At 44.4% G+C, this 19,416-nt stretch overlaps 1 protein-coding gene across 1 annotated transcript; it reads right to left on the bottom strand.

Moving 5' to 3' along the window:
* Positions 1 to 6,692: 6,692 nt before the first annotated feature.
* On the bottom strand, positions 6,693 to 10,256 carry BHLHE22 (basic helix-loop-helix family member e22). Its single transcript, XM_027972994.3, has one exon. The coding sequence runs from the start codon at positions 9,483 to 9,485 to the stop codon at positions 8,397 to 8,399; it is 1,089 nt and encodes a 362-aa protein (XP_027828795.1). The 5' UTR covers positions 9,486 to 10,256; the 3' UTR covers positions 6,693 to 8,396.
* Positions 10,257 to 19,416: the final 9,160 nt, after the last annotated feature.

Raw genomic sequence — 19,416 nt, 5'->3', positions numbered from 1 at the left:
GAGTGTTGATGAAATGTGGCTCCTTCAGTCTCCGTACGTAGAGCGTTTCACTGGGACTCTTGGCTTTCCGAAGAAACAATTCATTCATGTTTTAAAGGACTGCCTTGGACTCTGAGGGTGTTTCTGTTCATTGGAACTAGGCAATTCAGTATGGTTGAACACTTAGGGTCAATTATGTCGTTAAATGGACAATCTATGAAATAATCATCCTGGCTTTCAGTTTTACTCTAAAACACACTTACTAAATAAACAATAATTTTGCAGAACTGTCTGGCATTATCCATGGTCATGTGAGTAATACTGTGCATTTTCTACTCACGATATAGTTGAATAGGAAAAAAAATACTCAGTGGCTATGCTGGATTAATTTTAAATGTGTTACAGTTTTTTGTTAATTTTTTGAGGTATAGCTGATGTTCTTAATTCTTAACTGTATTCATTTTTATAAGGAGAGACATGATATACTGCAGACTACCTAGAAAGTAAATATTTAGAGATAAACTCATGAGGTATTTTATTTCCCTTACAATTTATGTTCTGCGCTCATGGAAGAAGCTAGGGTGATGGAAGTAACAGGTAAAGGTACTGGTACCTAATGGTTTGTCATTGGGTCAAATTTAAACACTTATAAAGCACATATTAGCTGGTGATTCTTACTTGTTTGCAAGAGAATGTTCACTCCATATAACTTTTATTTCTAAGAACTAAACCATTATAGGTCACATGAAATGTATGTCATCATTACATGACAACCCACATTTTTAAGTAAATGATTTTGTCTTTGAGATTCAAATTACTGTTGAAATGAAATAGACTTTCATTCCATAACTTCTAAGAACTGGCCAATATATTTAAAATTTTATAAATGCCTTTGTTTTATACCTTAGATGGAATATTTTTGAAGTATTTGAAATCACTTTTGAATTTTTAAATCCAAAAGCATATAGGAAGTAGTACTTTCTCCATTTTTTAAAATTTGGTATCTTACAAGGAAAGCTATAAAAATAATTTTATAGCTTTTATAATTTTTTAAAAACAAAGTCCTCAGACTAAACAATGCAGGACTCAGCCAACTGAAGATCTTAGTTAATCCCTGACCTTTGGAGATGTTTATCCACAGAAGGGCAACACACAGAAGTAACACCAGAGTGGCAGAGGTAATTTGAGTATGTATGTGTTCCAGCCAGATCCTCCATAGTTCAAATCAGTGTTTTGTTTTCATAAAAAAAAATAATTTTTCTGAGTTGTTAAAAAGAGCTTACTTTGTTGAATAATTCCAGATTTTTCTTAATTTCACTTTCTCGAGAAATCTGCACTTTGAAGAATGTATTTGCTTGATGCTTCTGCAGTAAAAAATGTAAGTTATTCACTGCTCCTGCTTTCTGATACATTTATAGATTTAATAGATAGATTTCCTTTCCTCCTTCATGGCTATTCATGTTTCTGTGGAGGCCTGGTTAGGAAAATCTTTTTTTTTTTTTTTTTTTTTAATGGAAATCTTAGATGGAGGGGACAAGCTGCACTTAGCACTTGAATTTTGACCATAGCTCTTCAGAAAGAAACTATACGTGGCAAATGGAGCTGCACTTGCTTGAGTAGACAGTGCATGTTTTAATGTTTTAACCACTTGGGTACATAATCTCAGTCTCGCTCACAATAAGAAATTATTTGTCTTCTATTTTCTAGGAGGATATAAGGATATTAACAAAGAAATCCTTACACCAAGTTCTTCAATAATTGCCAGAGCAGAGTAAATGCATAGATTGAGGTTAGGCCATGAAGCATTTTTATGTCTAAAACTAAATTCTCATCTCTAAACATCCCTATTAACATAGCAGATTTGAGTTGCAACCATCCTCCTAATAAAATTATGAAATCTTTAAAATTGGGAAGCATTTGTAAATAATGGGTCCTTTAAATATCCCTGAACTTTATTCTAAAACTTATAAAGAGAAATAATAATTGCTTTATATAACCACTGATACCATTTTAGCATTTGATGAAGATGTTAATTTATGGTTGGTTAGCAGTTTATGGCTGTCATTAGTTTTTTAGTTTGGTCCACATTAGAAACCTATTTTTCTTTTTTATTTTAATCTGAGACAATTATATAAAGATATGGTTATGTTTTATCTAAAATGTATCATTCTAGGGTAGCATTTCAAATTATTCACAGATCATAGTTCTTATATGTGCATATATGAATTTAAAAATACAGCAATAAAACGCTTGAAACAGATCATAAATTTGCTTCATATTTTATTGCATCTCTGAATCAGGTTGAAAAGACAAGGGCAACTATGGTCTTTGGAAAAGAATTAACTCTTTCCCAATCTGGGAAAGAAAATGATATCACATTGTGCATAATTAAAGCCAACTCCCCATCAGAGCGTCCTGGTGACTTCTAAGATAGGCTTGTCCATCACATATTGGAAGCTAGGTCTGGGGGTGGGTGGTAACTGCAAAATCCCTTTTCCTTTTGCAGTCTAGCCTTCCCAGCCCAGTCATTTCTCTTCCAAAGCTCCCTAATCTGTGTTTCTGTACTGCCGGAAGGAGGGGACATACAGTAAAGGACAGGAAAGTCCTACACGAACACTCACAAGCACTTAGGGGGTGGATAGTTTTGCAGTAGTCCAGAAGTCTCCTGGATTATGTTAAGACGAGTCATTTAGGAAAAGTGGTAGAACCAAAATAGGGCTTCAGGGAAAGCGAGCTAATTTTCCTTGCCTGGCTGGGAAGAGATGAGGTTCTTTGGGGTTTAAAACTGAGGTGCTTTTTCGCAGAATTCCGGGGTTTGGCTGGGCTGCAGTCTCTTCTTATAAACCGGGAATCTTCCGGTGAACTCACCAGGCCATGGCAGGTGCAAGGGGCACCCCGATCCAAGTGCCTTCCCTTGAAAGAGTTGAGGCAGAGCCCCCAAGTTCCCTTTCTGTCCCTAGGAACTTAGGGGCTGAATGGCCTTGCGCCCTACAGGAGGGGCCCAGAATGACAGCCAGTCCAGCGATGGTCTGCTGCTGTGGAGCCCAAATCCCTCCCTGGGCGCAGCCGGAGCAGCGCACAGCACAGTGGCACACCTTATGGACATCATTTGGTCTGCAACACTGGGCTGGCCTTCGGGAAAGCCGCTCCCTCCTTCCTCCTGCCCTCCCGGGTCCCCAGCACAAACACTGACCGTAGCCCTGGGGCGAAACAGACACCTGGTTATTTCGCACAGTCTACAAAACCCTGGTTCTGGTAAACACAGATCAACTGATCAGAAAAGCCAGAAATCCGGCAGGGAGAGAAGAAAACTCCTGTCCTGAGAACTGTTTTTTTCTCTTAAGTTACCTTTTCCTGGTTTTCTCTCCTATTTCCTTCTCTTGTGCCCAATGTCTGACTTAAAAGGCCAACTTTAACCCGGAGCTCATTGGCTTGGCAGATCCAGGGGCATCCAACTTTGTAAGTGCCAAGGCAGAGCTCGAAGAAGTGGGACTCATTTATAGTGCCCACACAACAAATAATGTTCATTCATGTAAAGTTGCTTGGCAAGTGATTTAGTCTGACCTGCGTTGTAATTAAAAGAATACTTTTGTTTCTGACGTTTATTTTGCAATTTAATTCTGTTTAGAGGCAACGTTGTCTGGTTGTCCCAGCCCATCCCCCCACTTCCCCACTACATTAGATTTTCATCAAAGGTTTTTACTAAGGAGCCTCTTCTGGGCAGGATTCATTACCTTCCCGCCTGTCACCAGAACACGCTGGGGTCTCTGCTCAGTGCGTCTCCGGCGGCAGAGTCGCCACTATGTGTTGCGAACTGGGAAGTGATCTCTCATCATTATTTTTCAAAGTCTGGGAAGTGTATTATCCTTTTTCCTAGTGGTAATTAGTTACCATAGCATCTAATACGTAAATGTGCCCAGAGCACACCATTAACAGTTAAACGGAGAATTCAATTTAACACATGATTATATCTTTCATAAGTCATTACATTGGAAAAGTCAATGCCACTCAGGCTGGAACAATCTCAGGGTCCCGGGCGCGGAGAAAGGTTCGGTTCCGGCATCAGGGCCAAGAGCGCGTGGAGACCGGAACCGGTGAGCCTTGGCCCTTCCCAAAGAGCTGTTGGCAGGAAGGATGGTGCTGGGTGCGACAGGAGGGTGCAAAAATTTAAGCGCAGCACGGGGTCTTAGAAGGGATGCCCAGCTGCAGAGGAGAGCGCGTCGTTGCGAGCGCGCTCACACAATCGCGCGCGCACACATTCATGCGCGCGCACACACACACTTACAGGCACCACAGAGAGAGAGGAGGGTGTAACTAGTGAGCTCTCCGAAGATGATCATTTGCGGTTCTATAGGAAGGAGTCCACTAAGAGCCCCAGAGCGCTTCATTCCTGTAGGTGCCCAAAGTCAAGTTGGAGATGGGATCTAAATAGGAATTCGAAATTAGAGAAAAATATAGAAGTTAGAAGCTAGAGAAGGAAACCGGTAGAATAAAAGGCCAAGTGAGATTCTGGTTCCTCGCTCACTGCCTCGGCCTACAGTCAGTTCCTTAAGAAACTCAAGCAGCTGGGATCCTTGGGGCGGTGCACTCCCCTCAGAAGCACCCAAGGCCCAGTGGATGCAGGCTCTGAAGCTGACCGAAGTACTCTGATAGACGCCGCCGCTTTAGGGCCCAGAGTCTCTGTTCTGGCCCAAGGGCACTTCAGCAAGATCACCCTGACCCCTTGGTGCTCAGTCACCCAATCCTGAAGTGGATGCTGCGCAATGGGAAGACATCTGAGGCCAGAAGTGTGTGCACCAACTTTCCACCCTGGGCTGAAAATACAGGTGTCCAGCGGGCCTCGGAAAGCGGCCCAGGGCTTTGCCAGGTGGGGGAAGAACTGTTTCTTCAATCGTGGTTTTCCCCCCCTAAAAACTGCTGCTGAAGAAACTTTACAAAGATTGGCTGAGGGCAGGAAATTCCACCTAGTAAATCACCAAAAAGTCCTCTCTTGTTCCTTTCAGATGTCCCCCATTTATTCCTAGAACTCAACACTGGTCAACTCCTGTATTTGGAAAGAGAATTTATGTGTTTGAAATTATCAAAATGAAACTAAATATTATTAACCCTGTTACTTTGCATAATTGCTCATATTTGTCTGATGTTTATCCTCTCCTTTCCCCCACCTCCATCCATTTCCAGTTTTTTCAGGACAAAGTTTGGAGATTGAGTTATTAAAGGAGTAAGAGGAGGGTGAGTATTTCTTTTTCCCTTGAAGTTCAAGATCTCTTATTTGTACTATTTCTAATCAGAGTTGAACATCACAGAGGTTACAGAGAGAGTAATAATGAGAAATATTAAGCAGTAAAATCCTGCAACAAATACGTCCTCTACAATGTTAACACGCAAAATAGAAAAAAAAAAAAAAAATTCGACTGATAGTGACTCTGGTTAATTCCTAATCAGAATGATGGACAGCCAGGCCAGAACAATACAAACTAATGGCTGTGTTGCTGAGCACTTTACCCCTTGATTAAAGACACCCAATTATGGCGCAGAACAGTGTCGTAATTATGTTTCTTAATCACATCCAGGAGGTTTAATTGCCTTAACGATGTGTTTCATTAAATGAATTTAGGTATTATAGTCGACAGTTTTCATACACAGTTGTTTTCAAATTAACATAATATTAGACATCGTCATGGAAATTGTTTTAATAATCATAATTAGACGCACCCAGGCTTTGTCTGGTAAATGCTGAGAGACGGGTCTTCTCCTGCCTGGGGGCTGCCCTGGTCTCTTCCCTCCCTCAACCCCCACTCCCAGACTAGGAGGGCTTCAGCTTCAAGGCCCTTTGCTGTGATGTTTTCTGAAAAGTTACAGGTTCTGATTAATCTTTTTTGATGGCAAGTGGAGCAGAAAATATCCTCCCTCACCCCCTACTAAGTTTGATGGCATTTAGGGATATCATTATGAGCTGAGGCTATACAGACCAAAAACGCAATCAGCAAACTGCCTATAGAGGAAACAGTCTAACTTCACGGCCACCATCTCTATAACCTTCACCACAATAAAAATAAAACCTTCTAAATGTGAGGGCATTAGGAAAGTCCAAATACAATCCTATACAGCCATTCTTTAATAGAATCAATGCCCAACCCAATCCAAACATAGCCCCTACAAATCTCGTTAACAAGCAACACTAGTACATTGTAAAAATCTCTGTGGACATTGTTTACACATATCATTCAACCTGGTTGACTCTTCAATCACACAAAAAGGGGAAAGCCACAATAGAATTCATCCTCACAGAATCCAAATTCATCTGTTTTCCTTGGCTTTCTGGAAGTTGAAGATAGAAATTTTTGAAATAAAAACTCTTTAAGAAACTTTACTCTCTCTGATGGGCCTTGGCACTGCTAGTTAACAATGCCATACAAAGTGGGAAAAGATTTCCAGGGAGAGAAGGGCCTTCAAAGTTCATGCCAGCAGACAGGAGCTCTAGACCTCCTCTGTGTCTCACCACTGACCCCATTTCTCTCTCCTCCAATGACCAGGCCCAGCCATCCTCTTTTAACAAGTAAACAAGTGAATAGGGCTGCTCCTAATTGCATATCCCTGACAGAACTTTAGTTTCACCTTCTCTAAAACTCCTTTCTTTTTTGTTACCTTTCAAGCAAAGAGTTACACAGAAAAGAGGTGATGGCTCCTTCCACAAAGCACAGCATAAGATGTTTGATCAAAATATTTTAATAAAGATTCTTTCTGACATAGATACACATACAAATGGTCGTACATAGCTGTCATAGTCTGATTGACCTATTTAATATATATATCATTCTTTACACATCCAAAACCCGCCAAGAGATCCATCACAACTCCCCACTCACCATCCAACCTGACAAACTGAATTTGTATTATCTGCAAGGAGTGAAAATAGCAGGACTCCATTTTTTAAAAAAGGTTTTCTGGATTTTCATAGGCTAGAAAGGCAGGCAAACAGCCATGCAAACTAAAACTGAAAGCTCGCTTTGGGTAGATAGCTTCTTGCTCTTCCTTAGTTTTATTTTATTTCCTTTTAATTGTTTTTTAGAAAAATAACAAAGAATTTCACACCATAGGCAAATCAAACCAGTCTTTCAACTTAAATAATTCTCCACAGTTAAAATAACTTATATATGTACACATATATTAAAAGCAATTAAATTAGACCTTTTAAAAATGCACAGCACAGCCTGGAAAAAGTATTTGTTTAGCATGTTCTTACTTATAGGATCTATTGCTGTGATGTCTTCCTTTTTAGAATGCAAAAGAGTCCCCTTTTGGGAAAAAAAAAAAAGAGATCAATTCATTCATTAATTAAGAATACACCTTTCCTGTAATTTTTGGACTGAAGCAATTTATTAAAGCTCAATTTAAATACAGGGATGATGCAACTGAAGATATCCAGGTGACCTTTGATAAACCTAAGCAGCTCAGATACATCAATATGTCTCTTCATACTTGTTGGCAAATAAACCCTTTTAAACACTTGGCACACAATATAAGTTAATCTATAAAACAGAATTTTAGAGGCATTAAAAAAATCTGCACATAAGACCCCATGACCTTAACACATGATAAATACTGTTGATGTGGAAGGGTCATTGATGAATAACAAATAAATACCATGAATCGTTAATACATCATTGCAGAGTGGAAAGTAACAAGGTGCACATAAATATTTTTAAATGCAATTTCTTTCAGCCACAGTCAGTTTTTTTATATCACTCTTGCCAAAACTTTTGAGCATTTTCACAGGATTAAAGTTCAGAGACAATAAAAAATACAAGTCTTTCATAGCAACGTGTCTCTTTCTGTTGTTTTTGTTTTGTTTTTTCACTTAAATAAATCTACATTTCAAGTTTTTCTCCTGGCTCAGAATCAAATTTATTTTCAAGTGCCCTTTCTGATTTGTCTGAATGAATATTCCGTCCCACAAGCCACCCAACCCCGGACTCCTCCTTCCCCCCTCAGCACTAGCCAAATTCACAATTATCAGTAGGATTACTATTTTGCCCTGGAATACCTTCCACGCTTAATAACGACTACTTCTCAACTTGTGTTTTAACCTTAAAGGCAAACTGCTTCCTCGCGGTCTAAGCTGCCACCAAAGTTGCCACTTTTCCGAGGAAAAAATAAAGATATCTATCCTCCATACCAACTCCACCTCACTCCCCACCCCAAAGACCAAGATTCTGGGGTTGTCGAGGCTAGAAGTCCCGAGTGTCTCTGATACTTCTCAGTTCTCGCCTCCGCTTTGTCTGTTCTGCAAGTGTTTCACAACTACGAGAGGACCAAATAAAAGGGGTGGTGAGCAGCTGTGCACTGTCCTCTAGCTTTGGGGTCGGTCTGGTGTTTTTCGGGGCGGGGTGGTGGTGGATGGGTGGAGGGGATGTTTAAGGCTTCTCCGTGCACTGTTTGCAGAGGCTGGAGGAGACGCTATTGAACAGGGCGCACTTCTCCGGGCAGGAGGCAGCCGGGGGCAGCCCGGCGCTGAACGGGTATCCGGCCGCCTGCTCGTACGCGCCAAGCGCCGGGTGCAGGGCAGCGGCCGCGGCCGCCGCCGCCGCGGAGCTGGGCAGGGAGGCGGCGGAGATGGCCTGGCCCTGGTTGAGGTAGGCGACGAGGCGCCGCATCTCCTCCAGGGCCTGCGCCTGCATGAGGATGTAGTTCTTGGCGAGCAGCAGCGTGGCGATCTTGGAGAGCTTCCGCACCGAGGGGCTGTGCGCGTAGGGGATCACCGCGCGCAGCTCGTCCAGCGCGTCGTTCAGGTCGTGCATCCGCCGGCGCTCGCGGGCGTTGATGTTGAGCCGCAGCGCTTTCTGCTCTTTGGATTTCTTGCTGCCGCCACTACCCCCGCCGCCGCCGCCGCCGCTACCCCCGCCGCCGCCGCCGCTTGGGGCCCCCGGGGGGGCGCCGCCGCCGCCGTGGAGGAGGGCGTTGGAGCAGCCCTCGGCCGCCTTGGTGCCGCCGCCTCCCGCGCCCGGGGAGGCCCGCGGGTCGGTGCCTCCGGGCCGCAGCACCAGCTCGCAACGGCCGTCGCTGTCGTCGTCGGGGCTCTGCTCTCCGCCGCTGCTCTCGGCCACCGAGCCCCGGCCTGCGCTCTCGCCGTACTTGAGGCACAGGGCCGCCCCGGCCGGCAGGCTGCTCAGGCTGGGGTCGCCCCCCACGCCGGCGGAGCCCACGAGCAGCCCGGAGACGCCCACCCCGCCGCCGCCGCCGCCTCCCGCGCCGCCGCCTCCCCCGGGCGGTGGCAGCAGCAGCCCTGCCCCCTCGGGGTCAGCCGGCTCGAAGCAGCCGAGGGGCGACGACGAGGAGGACGCCGGGCGCTCCCGGGGCGGCGGTGCCAGGGACAGGTCCATGCCCGGGGGCGTGGAGCGGAAAGCCGCCTCCAAGCGCTTGGCGGCGGAGGCGCTCAGGCTCTTGTGCAGGTAGAGGTCGTCTTCGCCCGCGGCGGCCGCGCCGAGGTGCAGCCCGCGCTCCATGGTCCGGCCCCGGCGCGGAGCCCGGGCCCGCCGCCGCCTCCTGGGCTCGGGAGTCGGGCGGCGCCGCAGACGCGCCCGAGCCGGGCTCCGGGGCTGGTGCGCGCGTCGGTCCCGGCGCTGCTGGCAGCCCTCTCCCCTTCTTTTTCTTTTTCGCCTTCCCCCGCGCTCGCCGCCTCCTCTTCTTCTTCTTCTTCGTCTCCAGCCGATGGTGCTGGCTGCTGGGGCTCACCATGGGCCGCGGCCCCGCATGGTGGGAGGGTGGGCGCGCAGGGTGTGGAGCTGCCGCCGCCGCCGCCGCCGCCGCTCTGAGCCCAGCCCCGTGCCTCCTCTCCGCACCGTTTATCTTGCTTGGATTCACCTTCAAGAGATTTCCGGACCCATCAACCAGCCGCCGCCACAGACGGGGGAGTCTTTTACATCATTATCTCTGAGTAGGTTATTATGAAGAAGAGTCGCCTGTTGGGACAGCGCTTTCTACCCAATCAGGTTAACGTTTTAATTAATAGGATTAAAACGGTAACAAACAATCGCAGGCGCTATCTGGCCGCGAGTCTGAATAGTTTCATTTCCCAGGTCTGAAGACAGGCAGCAGCTAGAGCTTTATAAAAGGCGCCTGCTCCATTATTCTGCCTGCCATCTGTATACACAGCTTAGCGCATATGTTTGCAAGGCGCTGGGTCCTGTTAGTAACCCAACAACTGCCTTTAGCTTGACATGTGTGGCGACTTTCACTCATCAATGAGCACACTAAAAGCCCTACTTAGAGTCGACGATGTTCTTTGCTCCTTCAGCAAATTGTAGATCGGCGGCGAAGCCTGGGAGTTCGGGGGAAAGCAGACGCCCGCCCCCCGCACCCCTTTCCCCACCCCCCGCCCTTCTCTCGCCACTGCTGTCTCATTGCTACATGACCCTTCCGGGGGAGACTGATACTCCACTCCTGTTCATAGGATGACTCTGATCTGGATTTGGATATGGGACTTTAGGGGGGGGACACGGTGTCTCCGTTGGCTTGCCCTAAATTCACCCAAGATTCTTAGCTAGTAAAAGAGCAAAGCAATCGCTCCCCGCCTCCCCACAACACACCGCCTTATTCCGCCCCCGCCACTATGCTCCCTGCCCATTTCCTACCCGGATTGGGCGCGGGGGGGAGGGGGGAAAGGGGAGTGCAGCCCATTAGATTTTTTGTAAACGTGGTGGTGGAGGGGGTTACTTTCGCTGCCGCCTCCAAACCACGGCTACAGTGATGGTGATGATGAAGCCCACGATTTCCTAACCAGGAAGAAACTGATTGCTCAAACTTTCCTCCAGATTAAAATCCAGTGGTTTCAGAATAGTCAACTTCAACGGGAGTCAAACCCTCTCACACACTAAGTGGGGCATCAGGGCATATTTATTTACCCGGAAACGTCGCCTCCAAGGCCAGGAAGCCATTCAGGGACAACTGGGTCTGCCTCGATTGTTCTTGGAGAGAGGAAGCCGAAGTGTGGAAACAAGTGCTGCTCCCCGGATGAGAAATGGGGCCCTGGGTTCCCGTGTCCGGGCGCACATGGTATTTAGCGGCTGGTTTTCATACTTACAACACAAGTAAAAACAATATTTCCCAACATCTCCAATAAATCTTCCTTATGTGGCAGAATTACTGAAGCCTATGAAATTTTTGGTTTCTCTGGTTTCATTAAAAACCTTTTAATTGTGGCTTTCAGAGTTGGCCCCAGGTGTTGGACTCTTTTCATTACATTTTGCTCTAATGTGATGAAATTCTAATTCTCTCCTTACCATATGGTTAAATTTCCCCACTGAGAATTAGTTGAAAAAGGAGAAATAATCTATTAATCTCTGTAATAGATTCACAAATGAGGTTCGCCACAGAACCTGTTTTTGAATGGTAATATCGGAACAGTTGGACGCCTTATTTCAGAAAGGAGGGATGAGGACGCAGAGAAACGTCTGCGTTTTCACCTGGAAAGCAGGGAAAGGGGCCCAGCTCTATCTTTCCAAAATAACTGCCCGAAATTGAATCTCACGGGATCAGAAATGCTACGCAGGCGTCGGTTACCTTCGCCCCTTGGGATTAACTGGAACCCAAAGGGGGAGAAAGAGCTGGCGGACTGCGGGAGGTTTTCCAGCCTGGGACCCCGGCCCTGAGCTCTTGCAGGCTCGATCCGGCCCACGTGTCTCGCCCGGGACCCCCAAGGCACGTAGACGTGCGGGGCGGCCACTGGCTCGTCGCTTCCCTCGCCCCTCCCTCCCCCGGCGCGCGCAGCTGTTAACCTCGGGCTTTAAGATGCTGAAAGACACGCTCCTGTTACTATTTTTCAATTAGCAGCTTTGTTTTCACCGGGATCGTAAACAAAGGTTGTCTATAAACGTAGGTGAGTCGTGTGTGTCTGATACTAAGTGACCCAAGAACTCTGGCCACTTGGGGGGGTACCGAGGCTGGCACCGTCTTGGCTCTGGGCGGAGTGGAGACACGTTTCCGGTGTCGGACTCAGTTCTCGGTTCAGGCCGCCTTTCTGATGCGCTGGCCGGATGGATTCCTGTCGGACACTCAGTGGACACTAGACAGACGAAGGGGCTACCGTGTCCAGGCCGAGGTGGGGGAGCTCGGGCTTAGCTAGGAGCGCCACGGGGAGCTGTGCCCTGCCGAACCGGACTGGCCAAACTGGGCCACCACCCAAAGCGGTCAGAGCTCCGCTAGATCCCCGACCCTCGGCAGACCCCGGTCCTTCGCTGCTGTCAGCTAACTCGGCATATCATGAACTTTTCCTTGGACCCCACTTCCGGTCCACATTCCTCCCTCCTCCCTCCCTGGCCACCTAAACTTCTGAGACAAACTTTGGCGCAACTTCGTTTCACTCACTAGGAGCCCCAAACCTCTTTCTTTGGCGGTTCAAGAAGATACCCCAGTTCTCCCCGGAGGAGGTGGCTGCTTAATAGTCCCTGGAAAGTTAGCTTGGGGAAACTGCTGAAGAATTTATAGAAGCTCTAAACGTGGGCCTTATAACAACCGTCGGGGAATGGTCTTTGAGGTTTATGCACTCGTAAACTTTTGCTGATTGCTTCTGGGAAGTTGTCAGGCACTTAACGCTGCATTTATCTTACAGGGCAATGAAAACACATCTGCCCTGTGTCTCGTTACCTGGTTTAATCGTCGCCAGCCCTGAGTCACGGCCTAGGCTCTTTCTCACCACTTGAGTAGAAATCCCGCCGCCTGGTTTCGGGCCAGCAAAGGGCTGACATCAGCTGCTCACTTAGTACCCCTCTCTGGCCGCAGGAGCTCCAGAAATGTCAGCGCCTGAACTTATATTCTGCTACGAAGAGGGGAAAGGGCCTGGGTTCCTCATCTAACTAGCAAGTTGGAAAGAGAGCAGAGGAAAAACCAAAGGAAGCACTTTCTGGTGGTCTGGGAAGGGTGGAAGGGTGGAGTGCGGTGTGGAATCAGCCCTCGAGGGAAACTCCTGACCCACAAATGACCCCTGGGAATGAAAGATGGAAGCTAAATCCTCTTGACTCTGCAGTTTGAGAGATCAGGGTGAGTTACTGAAGCAATGGGGGGACAGGAAACGCAGGGAACTGTTGCCTCTGCCCAGTCGAGGTGGTGGTAGCTCAGGCCACACCGCGGTCCAGACGGCGGGGTGGGCGCCGTCCAGGGACACCCCAGCAGGGTGCCCTTGGTGCTGGGCTGGCGGGCGCAGCGGTGCGGTTTGGCAGACACAGATCCGGACAGGGAGCATTCTTGGCCGAGTGTTGCATACCAAATTTACAGACGCCAGCGCATGTTGTGCAAAGATGAATACAGTTTTGTTTCAGCAGGAAGGAACACACCTACGGCTTTGAAAGGACGCTTAAACACTTAACAAGCCGCCCCGCATTGAAATGACGGGGCTACTGAATTTCAGACCAAACTGGTTTATTTTAGGTCGTACTTACATTTCTTGGTGATCATCTTCATTAATACTTGCTTGTAATTTAAAATAGGAACCTGAATAAAATCAGAACGGAACACAATCGAATCCATCATTTAAGAGCAAAGCCAGGAGTTCCTCTTTGTTACTTCTATAGCCGTGATAAACAGCTTATTATTTATCAAGATTTAAAAGTTAGGAGAACCCTAGAATACTGGGATTTGAGTATTTGTGTTTTCTGAAAGGGAGAATTGTACTTGTGTGAATGTGTTTTCGTTTATCTATTTGAGGACATTCTAGAAGGTAAAAAGCAAAGTTTGCCCAAAATGTCACGAACTTTTGCTTGGGAGCTGCTTGGAAAAGCAAATTCCCCTAGAGCCATGGAAACCGCCTGGGGCTGCTCTGCCCTCGAGGCGGAGGAGCCCAGCCTTGGAGATTGCATCAGGCCGGGACCACGGTGACCCTAGCGGAACGTCCTCCTGGGAAACCCCCAGGGACTTGGGGCTCCGAGCCCTCCTCCGCCTCGTCCAAAGCGCGCTCTGACAGGGAGCGTCCCCAGCGCTCAGGCCCTCTCATTCTTGGCAGCTCTTCAGCCCCAATCAGAGGCACGCCGACCTTGAACTTGCATATGCCTACCCGCTCCCCTCGCCTGCTCGGCGCTGTTTGGTAACTCTTAGGTTGGTTTGAAGCCAGTACAGTTGAGGTTAGTCATCCTGCGCCCCCGCCGGCTTCAGGAACAGCAGGATCGACTTGGTGGCGGAGAGTTTCAAACCCATCGAGCTCCTGAAGTCAAGCCTTTCGGCCCCCGTTTGTTTATTCATCAGTCTTTTCTCACCCTCTTAGCTAGGTCCCCCAAAGCTCAGTGAGAAGAGATGCTATATGTCCGCGTGTGGGTTGGGGATTGGCGGGGCTGATGGGGAGGAGGGCCGCGAAGAAGCAGGGGCCGTGGGAGGTGGACCAGCCCTGGCAGCGCGCCAAGGTCCCCAGCCTTAGGTCTGAAGTGCTTGGCAATTCCAAGGACTTCGACCTTGGAAAAGCAGAAACCTGTTGATATAAAGTTCTTTCGTGAAGATTTTCCTCCCCTTTTCTTTATCTATTTTAAAGAAAAGAGGTTGATCCTCACGACTCTTTGGAGACTAGCTGGCTTAAGTGTGAGCAAACTTTGAAGGGAAACACTCAAACAGCGCCCCCTTCTCCCCCCGCCCCAAGACGAGCAGCTTTTTCGGCGCAAGAATGCGCCCCAGGCGGACGCTCAGGCAGGTCCCCAGGCTCGAAGCGAAGGGCTCACCTGGCTTCCAGGTGACTTTTAAGGGGAGGGGCGTGGTATAGCACTGCTGGGCAGCGGTAGGGCAGGATACGCAGATAAAGGGAAACAGTGAAAAGAGTTTCTGAAGAATTCACTGCCTTCTTGGTTACCTGGACATACTCAGTCGCGCTCCTTAGAGGTTGATAATACTTATTTTGTTACATGCGTTTATCTTTTCGAATCTTGGAAAAAGTTCGATTTTCGGGGGGTGGGGGGAATTGTTGGCCTAGAAAAAATGAACACTTTTAGGACTTGTCTTGATGTCCACGAATTAAGAAGAAACAAACTGAAAAGGGCTCAATTCTGCCTTTGGGGTTTTAGCTTTGAGATTTAAAACCCACAGCGCCATCTCCTGGCTGTGAGGAGACCGTAACGATGGATGACAACATACTTAAATACTGAGAATGAAGGATTCAAATATGAGAGACACTTTATTTTACGCCTCAAAAATTATTTCAGTGATAAATTGATTGCGATGATAAAAGATGAGCTGGAAATTTATGATCATTAAAGATTGTCAGACACAATCCCGGAAGCTAATTATTTGTGAATAGAAGTCTGTATGCTATATTTACACACATCATTTTTATAGATTCGGATATAGTTATTATTCTAGGGACTTGTGATAAAATATGATTCTTTAATTTATCATCAATACATAATTTGATGGAAGAAATTAAATCCAATATTAATTTCTAAATCAGGATTCGAACCAGTTATTTTATATAAAAGATACTGTAACTTTATAAATATCTCTACTCTCAGGTGTTAATTGACTAGTGAAAAGCAATTGCTGAATTACTACTGGAATATTTTAATCACCAAAGCATTTCTTGTTAAGTATGGGTTTATTTATTAAAAGCAGTTGTCTTTTTTTACTTTTTCTGGGTTATGCTTACTATATAATATGATAGAAAGGAGACTACTGTGAGATGATGCTGTGTTGAAACAAATTCTCCTCCTAGTGCCTCATCAAATTTTACTAATCAACATCAGTAAAGAATCTGTTCCATTTTTCTCAATAGCCCTTCACTTTCTTGAACAGTCTTCTCAACTCACAATCTTTCAGAATGTCTAATTTAGGCTTTCCGAGCCTGAAATGTCATCTGAAGCTAAATTGTTTTCCAAAAATTTAATGCACATAATAGAACCATGGATACCTAACATGTTTGCGAATTAAAATATTTCTAAAATGTATTTTTGCAAGCCCTGCTCCCTTTTGTAAGTAAGACCAAAATCCAGTAAAGAGATGATATCCCAATTAAGAACATTTCTCATCTATGATAATATGCCCAGGCCAGCTGCTTGAAATACAAATGAAAGTATATATGCTTTTTGTAGTGTACAAAATATTATGAGTATCCTTCAAAAATATTGTAGATCAAACAGACAAATGTAAACTTCACTTCAGTTGAAAGATTAATTTTATTTGATTAATTAAAGTGAAGCTCTATTAAGCCAAATATTTGGACTCATTTACTCTGTCAATGTAAGCCTTCCTGTTTGAAAGAAATTTGATTATATATAGGAGGAACAAGATAAACAGATGGTTAGTTAGAGAGCTTTTCACAGTTGAAATTTTTAAACTTAACATGGATAAGTTTGACACCTTCTCAAACATTTTCGATGAGGTCATTTGATCTATTCTAGCAATGCAGTATTGCTGCACATAATCATTTTACGTTTAAGAATCATTTAACTTGGTTTTTCTATTAGGGTATTTGGATTAAAATGGTACTGTTTGAGCTGCCCACTTAGAAATACACACACACACACATACATACACACATATTTGTGCTATATTTTCTCAGTGTTAAACAAGTATTAAAATAAGGCATCATGACATGAGTGTCTTAACATAAAAATAACATTCCTCCAATGAAATACTTCATTTGGGAGCATGAAGGGGGCCATCATTTGCTACAATGCCATTGGCAGGAAAACCAGGATATCTGTCTATTGTCCAGCATTGCCCTTGTGGAGAACAGATGTTACCAAGAGGCAGGGAGAAATGAAAGTTAGTCCGAAAGTGACATAAGAGTTGAGCTTCCCTGGTGGCTAAGATGATAAAGAATCTGCCTGCAATACAGGAGACCCAGGTTCAATTCCTGGGCTGGGAAGATCCCCTGGAAAAGGGAATGGCTCTCCACTACAAATTCTTCCCTGGAGAATTCCATGGACAGAGGAACCTGGTGGGCTACAGTGGTGTTTGTGGAAGTTTGCTTGTCTCATGAAGATGCACTTTGCTTTTGTTTTAAAAAGAACTTTTTTGATCCCCGGTCAGGGAACTAAGATCTCACAAGCCATGTGGCCAAAATAAATAAAACAATAAAAAGTAAAAAAGTATTTGAATTGCAATTTTTACATATGTCCAAACTTGATTGCAGTTGTCTGTGAATTACTGTAAAAGGTATGAGTAGGTATAATAGAAATAGCAGACCCTGGGCAGAGGAACTGTGTGATCTTTGGCAGTTTTCTTGATCCCACTTAGCTTCAGCAGAAAAATGGATCTATTCATCATGCCTTTTCTGACCTCCTCTGGGTATCAATCAAAGGAAACAATGTGGAAGCATTTTGTACACACTAAAATGTCATGTGAATTTAATGTTAGCACTTTATTATGCTTCTTTGTGTCATCTAGACCAGTCCAATCACCTTTCATTATCATTATTGGCTTGCATTTTATTTACTTTTTTTTTTTTTTCAAAAATCACAGCTTTCAGGTGCTGGCAGATTTTAGAGCATCTTTCACTGCTGAGCCATTTTGGAGGATCATGGAAGTAGCAGCAGGTGCTGGACTTTTTATGTTCCCACCATCAGTGCCCTTTGCCTCCACTGCTCTCCGCTCTCCTGAAAATCCCTACTGCCCTACCTGGGAGTCCTCATTCTCTCCCTTGGATCTTGAATGCATGAATTTGCCCCTAGCCAGTTGTAAAGTGGGCTCCATAGTGTGATTTGATGGCACTAACTGGTATTTGGATGGAGAAATGGCCATGGATTTGGTTCAAGGTCAGTTCCGACTTGGCTATTCCCCTGTGTTTCTGTCTCCCACCACAAGCTTCTATTTTAAAGATTTCAAATGTGTGGACCATGCTTTTCAACTGAGTGACATTCGTTAAATTAATGATTACATCATTTTTTTTTCTTCTGTCTTGATCACTAACATAAAAACTTCCTGAATCCAGATCTATCACTGGTCTTAGTGTGGTGCTTGTTTCTTCCTTCCCACCACTGGATCGGTCAATGCTGTTATTATCTCTGTTGTTGCTGGTCCATCAGGCAGTTTTCAATTTAGTTGACAGTACTCACTTCGAAGCCAATTTTAATTATTTTTTTATGAAAGACTTATAGAGATGGTGTATGTCCAAGGTCTAAATATATTACACACCTTCTCTTCCCTTACCCACTAATTTTGTTATTTTTATCAAGAAAGGAAATCGGATTTGTCTGAATTGTTTTTCTTTTTAAACTTTCTTTGTTTATTGCCCCCAGGCAATATTTATTATCCTGTAAGTATTTGAAGATAATTTCTACTTAAATTTTGTTTTACTGTTTTACTAGAATCAGAGTTACATAAATTCTCTGTGAACTGAGAAAGGCATAGGGTACCCTGATGATAATACTATTGATAGAGATACTTTGTATAGATTTACAGTGGAGTTCTCCTAAGCAAGGCAAAAATTCAGACACTCACACAGAGAAAGTTTGACACATTTAACTACACATTTAAAAATTAAAATTCCTGTTCTGTAAAAACAAATAGCAGATACATCAAATATACAAACAGCTTCTACAAAACAAGAAGATATCTAATAAAAAAATAAGATAATGGAATCTGTCAGTTAATAGAAAAAATATAAATTTCTAGACGAAAAAGGATATTAAAAGATGTTCAGGGACTTCCCTGGCAGTCCAGTGGTTAAGATTCCATGCTTCAAATGCAGGGGGCACTGGTTCAATCCCTGGTTGGGGAACTAAAGGATCCCTTTTTTTGGCTGCAAGGCATGGCCAAAAAAAGATAATAATGATAAATTAAAATTTTTAAATACAATGAAATAAAATGATGTTCAAAATCTTTAATCAAAGGAAAATAGAAATTAAAGCAATTTTAAATAGGCAAAATTTAAAAATAATAATAATACGTAGACCTGTAAGGGAAATGATTGTAGTGAAAATCAGTATAATCTTTTTGTGCAGGTGGTTTTGAGTCTGATGCCTAAGAACCAATCCTGCAGAAATAATGGCATAGTATAGAAATAGTATAAGTGTTTTCTGAAATGGCAAAAAATAAGAAACAATGTTCTTTAGTAAGCAAATAATTAAATAAATGATGGTTTCTTCATCTTATAAAATAGTATGTGGTTATAAAAAGTAAATGAAGTCAATCTTTATATACACTGACCTGGAAAAACATTTCTGATGCATAATTAAGTTGAAAAACCAAGACAGAATCTAAAGAGTCATTTTTGTATTAAAAAAACGTGGACCCACACAGGGAGGGAACATATATGTATCTATGGCTGATCCATGTTGATGTATGGCAGAAACCAACATAATATTGTAATTATCCTTCAATTAAAAATAAATAAATTTTTTTTTAAATCTGAAAGAAGTTTACAGACAAGTTAAACCCTTGTTCTCTCTGGGAACTAAGATTTGAGATTCAAGGGTAGGGTTTTTCACGAGTTATTTTAAATAGCTTGATAAAGATTATGGGTGA

The sequence above is a fragment of the Ovis aries genome, chromosome 9 (genome assembly GCF_016772045.2).
Source record: "Ovis aries strain OAR_USU_Benz2616 breed Rambouillet chromosome 9, ARS-UI_Ramb_v3.0, whole genome shotgun sequence".
Taxonomy (NCBI): domain Eukaryota; kingdom Metazoa; phylum Chordata; class Mammalia; order Artiodactyla; family Bovidae; genus Ovis; species Ovis aries.
The sequence above is the reverse complement of the archived record's forward strand: the minus strand, read 5'-3'. Positions and strand labels throughout refer to the sequence as shown.